At 32.7% G+C, this 12,353-nt stretch overlaps 1 protein-coding gene across 1 annotated transcript in view; it reads right to left on the bottom strand.

Annotated features, from left to right (window-relative positions):
* Nucleotides 1–12,353, bottom strand: part of Sec24CD (COPII coat complex component secretory 24CD) — a 33,315-nt gene that overhangs the window by 19,612 nt on the left and 1,350 nt on the right. The window contains exons 2-8 of the mRNA XM_072542947.1: nucleotides 10,358–10,587; nucleotides 8,698–8,881; nucleotides 7,485–8,363; nucleotides 5,561–5,856; nucleotides 5,114–5,278; nucleotides 3,333–3,543; nucleotides 2,449–2,768 (exon numbers count right to left, since the gene is read on the bottom strand). Of these exons, the coding sequence (XP_072399048.1) occupies nucleotides 2,449–2,768; nucleotides 3,333–3,543; nucleotides 5,114–5,278; nucleotides 5,561–5,856; nucleotides 7,485–8,363; nucleotides 8,698–8,881; nucleotides 10,358–10,576 (2,274 nt within the window). The 5' untranslated portion in view covers nucleotides 10,577–10,587. The remainder of the gene's footprint in view (nucleotides 1–2,448; nucleotides 2,769–3,332; nucleotides 3,544–5,113; nucleotides 5,279–5,560; nucleotides 5,857–7,484; nucleotides 8,364–8,697; nucleotides 8,882–10,357; nucleotides 10,588–12,353) is intronic.

Below are 12,353 nucleotides of genomic sequence, written 5' to 3' on the forward strand. Positions count from 1 at the left end.
AAACGATTTTTCCGATAAGAAAAAAAAATTTAGAAAAACTTTAAAAATTTCGTCATTTTTCTCACTCTCATTGATGTCATCACATTCATCATCTTCGTCACTTTCACTTTCAATAATATCACATTCATTATCTGCTTCATTTTCAATCACTACTTCTCGAACTGATTCTGGCATCTGAGGTCCACTAAATCATTTGAATTTATATGTTTCATCTTCAAACTCCCAACCATGTTCTTCAACAATCAATTCTGTTGGTACTTTTTTATGAGCATTTGTCCAAATATTTGAAATATAATGAGCTCGCAGTAGATGTTGCTGTAATTCATCTTGACGTGGTGGTAAGCTGAAGCATCGAAATTTTTTAGTTTTTTTTTAAGGCTCGTTCACATCATGCAACTTATACTGCCGGTTAAATAGTGAAACTCTGACATCGTTTACTTTTCTTTTTGGAATTGTTCTCGTCAGTCCTGTTCCATATAAGTGACATATGAAAGTTTCTAAGGTTTTAAAAACTTCATTACAATCGAAGTCAGTTTCACCAAGTTGAATGAAAGCATCTTGATACTTATTACATTTAGCGCATGCGTCTAGAATTACTGATCTAAATGAACGCGCATCATTATTATTTTAATATTTTAAAATATTAATGATGCAAAATTAATGTCCAAACAGAATTTGTAAAATTATAATTAACTAATGAAAAAAAATTCAATCAATTTGAAAGTTAAAAAAAATATTGAAAAATCTACAAAGTAAATTTCAAAACTTAAAAATTGATAATTCCACTATTAAATTGATTTTTATTAATAATTATTTGTAAAATGTTAAAGGAATTCTACAAATTGAATTTTACCTATTGATAAATAGAAATAATATATTTTGTAATTGATTATTAATGTAATAATAAATCAAATTTTTCTTATATCTGAACAATCATTATTTATGCAATATAAATTTAAAAACCTTTTTATTGTAATAAAAAATAAGTAAAATTACTATTTGTTATACCAAAAATATTTAATAGTTAACATTATAAAATTACTTTAATTTAATAAAATATCAAATATCAAACATTTATTCAATTAAAAATTAATTCGTAAAATATTTATATTTAAGAAAAAAATGTGATTTGTAAAGTAAATATGACTTTAGTTTGAAAAAAAAAACATTATCATAATATCATTTTAAAACTACAAAATATTCTATAAAAGATTCAGACGATGACGTAGAGTTTTATCAAATGTTTAAGTTTTTCTAAATTTTTTTTCTTAGCGGAATAATCGTTTGAATATTTTTGGAAAACAAATCATGGTATAACTTACAGAAAATCGAAAGGATTCTACAAATTAGATTTTACCTCAAAAAATTACGAAAATTTTCATTTACGGAAATTTTTTTGAAAAATTTTGAGGAAAACTCTACTTGACGCTTCTCAGAATAGTAACAGAAGTGAGCATACAAATTTTCAAATCAATCGGTATAAAAATATCATAATAAAATCAGTTTGAAAATTGTTACCGAGACCTAAAATGCGCAGGCAAGTGGTACATTTGACCCCGTTTTGTGGCTCTCTGTACCAACCCAGCTATCCGCCCTTTTGGATTTAAAGTTTTTAGGGGCTAAATAATGAGCCATGAAAATGGCGGACATATTACTTATCGTTAATTTTTCCCCAAAAAATTGCAATTTCACCCCTGTCCGCCACACCTTATGTATCCACTCTCGCGTCCGCCCTTTGGGATTTCGTCTAGTTATACCAAGATCTTACTCTGGGCAAATTTTTAGCCATATTATTGATCGTTAATTTTTCCGAAAAAAATGACAACTTCATCCCTGTATAGCCACCCCCTGTACCACGAGGGGCGTCCGCCTGTAAGGCAAAGTCTTAACCCAGTTACAATGAATATATTCCAATAGAGAAATGTCATATTACTGATCAGTTCAAAATTTCGGCTCTATCTCTTGGACTATAAGGAAGCGATAAGTGGTTTGACAGCATAATAACTGCTTGTTTAGTCTAGTTTTTTCAGTGATTCTATGCAACCTATTTGGGTGGAGTTTTGACTTGTTCTTGAATAAATTCAGAATCCAGCAGCCCGCTGAAGTATTGGATTTTTATAATATAATTATTTGACAACCTTTTGTTGGCCAACCACCTAGAGCGGAGTTGAGCCGAAATACATTGATTTCGTATGTTCCGTTTTAAATTCGTTCAATCTGTATACTTCGAAAGTGTATAAATCGTGATCCCTTTGACTCGGGTCATTTTTACCGACAACATCTTGAAAACCAATACCAAGAAATAGTAGGAAATACTCCTGGCGGTAAAAAGGGTGACTAGTATTATTAAACTTAAATAATTTTCCACTCTCCAATTAAAGAATAATTAGAGGGGAAAAACTTTTTAGTAAAATTAATAAAAATATTAAAAACATAAAACTTTCTTACCTTGATATTATAAAAATGCACCGAACTATTATACGTAATAAATCCAACTTTCATGTTGCTCTTTTCATGTCCTTGATCCACCGGAAGATTTTGAATGATTTCTTTCATCTGATTGCACAACAAGGAAACCATTCCGGATTTAATGTTATTGTATGACACATCGATAACGAAAATGACCGCTGGCGGTTTGGGTAGAACATTGTTTCGGCAGTAATCGGGAGTAGCGACGAATTCATATGTGCCGAGGATCAATTCTGGTCGTTCGAAACGGTCCATTCTTAGGCCGGTCTGATCTAGATGCTGGAAATATTCTGTTGGAACTGGAAAACAAAAAAAAACGTCAAATATTTTTACAGAAATAAGTGATGAATTCGACCGTTACTTGATGGAAGTTCATTTTATCTAACAATAAAACACTGAAAACTTTTGTTTTCAACACTTTCACAAAATGTATTATATTGTATTATCATTACAGCTGTTTTTACTGAGTGTGTCTACATTTTATAGGCTTTAACTGAAAAAGTTGAGGAGGAGAAACTTGTTTGTCTTAAGTTGGTCATTCAAAATTATATCACTGTATTTTTAATTTATTAATTTCCATATATTCTAATACAGATAGCTTTTAAGGCCTTTATTTTGAATATTGGAGAATTTGAAATTGATCATTAAAAGAATGATTATGATCTAGAAGGTGAAGTTCGTACATAGAATCTGTTTTTCTATTATTTTGTGTTCTGCTATATGTTTATTTAAGGTTCTACCAGTTTGACCGATGTACTGCCCCAAAAACTTACATATAAGGCTTTCCCTTTAACATTTTACAAACATATGGAGCTTTCAATAATAGAATTAGAAAAATATATCATAAATTTTAATAGCCTTACCATCAGTTGTTGCGTTACAAAACAAGCACTGGAACCTCCTTCCAGAATCGACGAACTGCATGAACGGACACATGTAGGCCTTGCAACGGATGCATCTGACAGGACCGAGACTTCCGAAATTAACAATTGGTGGAGGGTACTCTTGTTCTACTTGTCTGGCCATTGGACTTATTAAAAGACTGAATGGAAGTGCCGATTGTTTTAACAAATCCTAAAAAAAAGTACAATTTGAATGTTTCTTTATTGTCACATTAATGAGCCGTCGAGAAAAATCACTGCTCTAAAACTTTACAAAATCAAAAGTCCAAAAATGTCTTTCAGTATCAGCGTTATAAGTTTTATAAACTCAATTCCAGAAGAAATAATTCATGTTCGTGGAAAACATCCAAATTAAAGTTTGACTACAAGTTTTTGTATTGAAAAATACTGTATAGTTGTTCAAAGAAAACAAACTCGCAAACAAATAAATAGAGATGTTATGTCAACCTTTTCTCTTTCACGCATTTAAATAGAGAAAAGAGGATAGTGAGCAGAAGAAGTCTACAAACAAATCTGAAGATCGACAAGGTAGATGGAGAGCCGGGTCGCCACTAAGTTAGTGGGTGGATAGTAAGATGTCATCTAATGAATTTACTAGTTAACCTAGTGGTAGACTGGTTAAACAGTAGAAGATAAAACATAGTACTAAGTAAACAAAACAAAAATAAGTAGAGACTAGCAGACTGCTACATAGTTTACACGATTAGACTGATTCATGGAACAGCAACGTGGACAATACCGGATAGGCGAGATAAAGAAAACACTAAAAGAAAAAGAGAAAAATAGGAATACACTGAAAAGGTGACCCAATTAATAGAAGGAAAACATATTTTTGGAAAGAGTCAGCTTTTTATCTTTTTTTAAGTATTCGCCTCTAACATCAATATACTTTTGCATTAGAACAAAGTAATTGTTGAAGCATTTATGTCAGTTCTAAATGGGTATCTCAGAAATGGGATTTTTATATACTTCGACTGCCTCATCTTGCATCCAAACCGTCTACGGCGCAGCTTTTTTTCAATTCTCGGGAACGCAAAGAAATGACACGGTGCCAAGTCAGGACTGTAGGCAAGATGGCCTACCAAATCGATGTTGTACTGATGCAAGAGGATGTGACAATTCCGGTTATTTTTGCGAAGTTACTTCTAGCAAAAGAAAATAGTATATCATTCAGCATCCACTAACTTATTTCTTTGCCAACACTGCGAGTGCGGACTAATTTTGTTGGTTTTGGCTCGTCTTGAAACACCCATACTGTTTGATCCATACTGAATGATTTTTCGTCTCGGGCTCATAGCAATATATCTATCCTAGGTAGCTTATTCCAATTAAGAAGAATGATCGGTTAACTTCAGTGTCTATGTCTTATCGTTCTATTTCATTTACTCACACCACTTGCCATTTGCTTGAAAAAAATATTAATAAAAGACTTTTATGGCTCCTGAAAAAAATTTAAAAAATTCCAAACTACCAAACTGACTTTCGAAGTAACCGTGTCACTCTGAATAAACTCACCCTTTAATAAGAAATAGTTGCCGCTATTTTTGATAGTGAGAGTTAAGATTTTCAACAAATTACGTAGATTTATGTATATTTTTAAGATTTCGATTTTAAATGACATTTTTAATCATTATTTGATCATCAAAAACTACTGAAACTGTGCCTACTTTAATTGTGATTTTTTTCCAATGACTCGACGTTTATCATTTTATTTCATATTGATTTAATGAACGAAAACATACCTGTGAAATTGGAACATTATATATGGTAGATCTCATGAATCGTGGACTGCAATTTCCTTGATCTTGAACAATAAAATTAGTAGTCACCATGGGTGGCACAAGTCCTTTTTGATTTGTAACAAAAACGCTGTCCCTGTCTTGCTGATCATCTCGGATAACTTGAATCTAGAAAAAAAAGAAATATATAACAAAAATCTTAGAATGAACTAAAAACTTTCTTTTGTAAAATGGTGTAAAATTTTATTATAATTTTTTAAAATGATCCAAAGTGGATTTATAAATTTTCGGAACGTTTTTGATCCTATCAGATCATCATCAGTGAAAAACGTCTATATAGTAATTGCAACTAGACACATTGTGAGGTCAGATGACCTTTAAATTACTTAGTAACTTAGTTACTCAAATTATGTAATAATAATAAATAAGGAAATATTCAAAGACACTTACTGGATTAGGCACATGATCAGGATCAATCTTGTGTTGCGCTGGCGCAGTTTGTTGGTAGTTACCTTGTGGATACCCACCACCAGGTCCAGGGTATTGCCCTTGACCAGGCATATGTCCTTGTCCTGGCATCGGCGGTTGCCCCGGCATCGGTGGATAACCAGGCCCGGGAGGACCTCTGCCTTGTTGATTATTAATATATCCAGGTTGGTTCATTGGTGGAGGCATATGCGGACCACTGTCTCCATTCATTGGTCTCATGGGACCGCCTTGTGGTACTGGATAAGCCGGTTTTGGACCTAAAAGTAAAGAATCTTTTTAATTAAAATTGAAAATTTTAATAATAACATGTATTTTATAGTAGAGGAATATCTGAAATTTTGGTTTTAAATTATTTTAAGTCAAACTGATAATATTTGTTTTTATGCAATTAGAATTTAAGATTTTTTAATAGAACTATTGTTCTGCTTTTATTTTGACGTGTGTTGGGCTACTGACAAAATTACATCAATAAATGAATTTGAACTCAATTAATAAACAGACTGTACTAAATTACTTGGTTTCCGAAATTTCCATTTAATTCCCACTACTATAAAATACTACAGTACAATGGCCTCCTTATTCTGAAGATCTTACTCCACTTGATTTTTATGTCTATCATCAAATTTGTATGCCATTAATTTAAACGGGAAACAAACTGGATCAAATTTAGGGAAAAGTTTATACAGCATTGTAAATAAGTATAAAAGTAACCTCTTCAATATCAAATTATTCCGACTATTCAAAATCTCCAGATAAACTTCAACATTCAGCTTCAAGAGAACTGTTGCAACTCAATTTATGAGCATACTGTACCAAATTACTTGAATTCCGAACTTTCTGTTTAATTAGTATGCAAGGTACAGTACAATGGCCTCCTTATTCTAAAAATATTGCAGTGTTTGATTTTTATTTCTGAGAGATGCTGTCATCGAATTTGTAGCACCATGAATTCAAACGAGAAACAAACTTGATCGAATTTAGGGAAAACTTTATATAGCATTGTATGTCAGTATCATCAGATGAGGTCGGTGTTGTATAATTGATTTAGTTTTTATTGGCATAAACCTTTTTAAAATAAAGAATAAAAAATAGTGTTTTTTTAATAATATCTTTCATATATTTAAAATTATATATTTCTTTTACAGAAGGTCATAAAACAGTTATAAAAAACTTAAACCTTCAATGCCATTAACTATTCAATGTGTAAGATAGACGTGAATATGCGAACAGTGTTGCCAAAAGCAATTTCACCTTTTTCAAACGCTATCCAAATAATCAAAACTACTATAAATAAATAGCTAAATAAATGACTTAATTGTTTAGAATTCGTTATATGTTAAAGTAATGTTATTAAAAGCTGTTATTAAAATAATGGAAGGTAATACAAGTACCTGCATTATTATTTGATAATGAATTGTAATGGGAGTTTAGATCGTTAATAAAACTTTGATAAGGAGAATAGTTACCATGGTCTAAATCATAAACAAACTATAGTACACACGAAATAACTCCTAGGAAACCTTTAGATCTAAACAGAATATGAAAAAAAGTATTATTAAAAAGTACTAACAATTTTACAAATAGCTGTTGTAAGCTACAAGGTTTTTGGGTTTTAGTTAGTGTATCTAACGAACTAACACACTTTGGTAGTACCAATAAAGGTAACAGTCTAACGTTTTACAACAGTAAACTTTTTCTGTGTTACCAAATTCACACTTTTATTAACGACTGGTCTCACTTCAATTGCCGATGCTATACTTCAAATATCACTGATGATAAACAAATAGACCTATAATTTTTCTAAAATAGGCTTGACCTCAAAAGAACCACCTTTATGGCAAAAAAATCTATTGTATAAAAAAAAAAGTATTTAAAATCAACATACCAGATAGATTCATTTGCTGCAGCTGACTGGATATTTGGCCGGGTCCATATGGTGGCTGTCCTTGATGAGGTGGCATTTGGTGTGCTGGTCCTGAAGAAGGTCCATATGGACCTGAGGCATTGATTAAAGGACCTTGTCCCGGCATGAGCTGCTGTCCAGGTTGGGGAGGTTGCATCAGCCTTTGTTGTGGAGGAAACTGTCCCATTTTTGGAGGACCCATCTGATTGTTAAATTGATTTGGTGGATTTCCATATACATTTGGAGGTCCATTTTGTTGTGTCATTGGACCTTGTGGATCAAACTGTGATGTGGGTTGTCCCTGATATCCTGGCATTGGAGGATGTCCTAGATGTGAGGGTGGACCACCAGGTTGACCTAAAGATCGAGTTGGGCCCCCAGGAAGATTTGGTTGACCCTGATGAGATTGGGGGTTTGCCAAGGACGGCTGACCAAGATGACTTGGTGGACCACCTGGCAAAGGTGGTTGTCCTAACTGTGGATTAGGTCCCATTTGTGGTGGAGCTCCTCCTGGCAGAGGAGGTTGATTTGGTGGAGCACCTGCATGGCTTATTTGAGGAGAACCACTTGGTAGTGTTGGAGGCCCACTAGATAACGTTGGAGGCACACTTGATAATGTTGAAGGTCCACTTGACATCAGTGGTGAAGCATTTGAAACTGATGGTGGTGCTGTTGACAAAGGTGGTTGTCCAAATTGAGATGGAGGGCCACTTGGCAGAGGAGGTTGTCCCATACTAGTTGATTGATTAGAAGAAGGTCTGGGAGGCATGTTTTGATTTGATGTTTGGGAAGGTCCAAACTGGTTCTGATTTGGAGGCATGAAATTAGAGGGTGGTCTGTTTGGTTGACTTGTTGGAGGAACTGAAAATATGGTATTTATTATTATTACAAGCAACATCAGATTGTATTTTAGTTAGAAATGATTAATATAAGGTAATCTGTTATTAAATATACATTTTTCCACTATAACTAATTACAAAAGTAAACAAGTTATGAAGATTTCTTCGAATTGAGTTTTAATTGACGTTTTGGTTTACATTTCTTCCAAAACCATTATTATATAATAAATACACCTTAGATAATAGAACTTGTTGTAGATTATATTATATAGTTGTTATATCAAGCTAGTAGATTATATAAATATTCATGTAAAATAAAAAACAGCTAATTTAACAGTAAAAAACATTTTTAATACCTGACTGTCCATTCTGAAATTGTGGTGGTCCGTTTTGAAACTGGGGAGGCCCATTTTGTAGATTACTTGGAGGAATATTATCATGTTTTGTTGGTGAAGGTCCATATGAGTTACTCAAGTCATGTCCCACAGATGGTGGCAACTGACTGGATGGAATTGGTGGTCTAGGTAGTTGCCCGCTTAACTAGAAAAAAAAAATATTTGTAATATTTGATTGCCTTGACTTTTCCCTACAAGTTTCTAAGCTTGACAGTGGTCACAACAAGATAAAACGAGTACTACCGGATTATGTGAACATAAATATTTTGGAAAAGAATTAAAACCTCAAGAAAACGTGTTGGTACAGAATGAATATACTCCAACAGACATTAAATGATATATACATCTATAAACCACCACCTGGGCTCACACATGGTCCTGAAAATTGGACACTCTCTAAAAGTGAGGAAAAATTATTAGCAAACTTTGAAAGAAAAATATTGCGACACATATGCAAAGGCTCAAAAGAAAACAGAATTTGGCGAAGAAGATAAACAAGACTCAAATATAGTACATAACTGATTATGTCAATCATAGAGTAGATAATTATGAGAAATTAACTGAATCTGAAAAGATTTTCCTTAATGAAGTGGATCAAATCAGTTGATTCTGAACATGAAATCCTGTTAAGAAAATTAAACTGTTATGGAATTCATTTTAAGACACTATATCTTAGTTATTTATATGACAGGTATGGGAAGGAAGTGAAGATGGGAATTTCTCAAAGATCTATCCATGGTCCCCTTCTTTTCATCTTATCTATAAATGATCTTAATGATTTGTCAAATAATTATATAAATTTTCATTATGATGATGATAAAGCATTATACTTATTGAATGAAACTGGGATGAAACAACTATAACAATGAATCCTAGATTAGATAAAATAGGTGCTTGGCTGCAACAGCTAAATTATCTCTATTTCCTGATATGACTATGTTTGGAAACTATAAGAATAATGAATATGAAAATGTAAACAGTGTATACAAATATAAATATCTTGGAGTTATATGAGTTGCTGCAACTAATTTTACAAGGAAAAGTAGAAGGAAAACGAGGACCAGGAAGGAGTCGGATTTCCTGGCTGAAAAATCTATGTATGTGGTTCAACATAACAACCACAAATCTTTTCAGAGCAGCAGTTACAGATTGCCATGATGGTCTCCAACATCCGAAACGGATAGGCACTACAAGAAGAAGAATATTTGACTTAAACTTAAATTAAGAGAAGTACATAGTAATCCTATAAACAAAACCAAATCTTAGATCTTTGTATTCTATTAATTTTGTTCTGAAGCTATTTTCTTGTGGCATTTTAAAGTAGATACTACTTTATTGGAAATAAGCCACAATTGAAGATTAAAAGAGGTTAACTGATGTTTCAATTTCAACTTCGGAAATCGTTCTCAAAAAACATCAATAAACTTATTTTAACCTTAAATTGTGGCTTATTCCCAATAAAATAGTATATATTCTATTAATTGTCTAGTATAATGCTAACTCTATTATAATGTACTATGCTTCCTTTCATAATTTAGATAAGTAACTGTTAATTATTCATAACTGAAAATCAATAGAAACAAAATTTTAAATATTAAACATGATTAAACAATGTACTTACACTTGGTGGAAATTGACCTTGCAGACTATTGTTAGGATGTCCCATGGAATTCAGTGGACCTGATGGAGCAGCATGATGGTCACTTTGAGGAGGAAGTTGACCAGGTTTTGGGGGACCAACAGGAGCACTTTGAAATGTATTTGGGGATACTCTGCTAGTGGGAGGAAAACCTTGTGGTGGACCTCCAAACTGTTGTGGAGGCAGATATTGTGGGTTCATTTTAAATTACCCTAAAAAAAAGTTATCTTAAAGTACAAGCAAAAGTTTTAGTTAAAAAAAATAATGACTTAAGACAATAATTGGATCTTGCAGTAGATACTAAATGTGTTACAAGAAATTTCAAACTTAACTTTTATTTGTTAATCAGTTGGTTTTATTATGACACTGTTAAAATAATAATTAATAAAATTAAGAGAACTCTTAAAGACTATACTAGACACACACAACATACAACTGTGTGGTACCAATTTATAAGAAAGGAGATCCTGCTGACATTAGCAATTGTCCAATAAGTTCTTTATGTGCCTTTTCTAATTTTTTTGAGAGGGCAATGTGCAATAGGAAGATAAATTTTTTCAAATACACTGTAACTTTTTGAGTCGTAATCAACAAGTTTGCTTTAGGTATATTTTTAGATTTTATGATATATTTGATCATAAAAGGTTATTGCAAAGTTGGAAGAAAATGGCAACCATGGGTCATCCAATGGTCTCATTCATATTTTGTTGATAATATGTTGGTATCAGTAAAAAAATGGATAATGGCTTTTTAAAAGTGTTTCATAACAGGCCCTATATTATTTATTTTACTTAAAATGACAAGGAAAAAGTATATAGGAATTTCAAAATGTTTAATTGCCATAATTACTATAATAATTATGCGGATAATAGTAATATGTTTGTCATGGCATCAAATATAATAGACCTAAAGAATACAAAGATTTTTTGTTTTAAGTCATTTGAGAGAATAGTTTTCAACAAATAAATTAATGCTAAGTGAGAAGAAATGTGGTGTCTGGAGAAGACGATACAACTTCGAACTCTATAGGATATACCAGGAACCAGATATCGTAAAACACATAAAGATAGGACGTCTAAGGTGGGTAGGCCATGTTATGCGGATGGAGCAAACCGACCCAGCTAGAAAAACGCTCCTTGATAGACCTATTGGTCAAAGAAGAAGAGGAAGACCCAGAACAAGATTCCTAGATAACATCGATGAAGACATGAGAAATATGGAAATACGTGCTTGGCGGAGGAAGGCGATGGATAGGGACGACTGGAGAAAAATTCTTGGGGAGGCTAGGACCCACACAGGGTTGTAAAGCCAAAATGATGATGATGAGAAGAAATGTATTTAGTATATGCCAGATCTAAATAGTATAATATACTAGATCTAAAGTTTTTGATGCATGCATTATTCCGATATTAACTTATGCGGCACAAACATGGACAATCACAAAAAAGAATATGAATATACTTAGAGTTACTCAACACGCGATGGAAAGAGCAATGCTAGGTATATCACTTAAGGACAAGAAAACAAACACATGGATAAGACAGAAAACCAAAGTCACCGATATGGTGCAAAAATCATTAAAGTTGAAATGGGAATACGCTGGACATGTAGCTAGGAGCGATCTAAACAAATGGCACAGATCAATTTTAACCTGGAGACCATACCAACACAAAAGACCCAGAGGCAGACCTCCTATGAGATGGACAGATGATCTGAAAAGGACTGCCGGGAAAAATTGGCTACAAGTAGCATACAATACAAAACAATGGAAAGGAAGACTTGAAGAGGCTTATGTTCAGATGTGGACGTGAATGGCTAGACGAAGAAGAAGAAGATGCCAAATAGTATTATGTTCACAGACTTTTAACATTAATAATGGTTTCCTATGTTCTAATTACCAAATTGATGAAATTTGTAAGAAATTAAATATGTAATGTATTATAATATACCATTACTTGATACAAGATTAGTATATTAA

This window comes from Diabrotica undecimpunctata, chromosome 9, assembly GCF_040954645.1.
Source record: "Diabrotica undecimpunctata isolate CICGRU chromosome 9, icDiaUnde3, whole genome shotgun sequence".
Taxonomy (NCBI): Eukaryota; Metazoa; Arthropoda; class Insecta; order Coleoptera; family Chrysomelidae; genus Diabrotica; species Diabrotica undecimpunctata.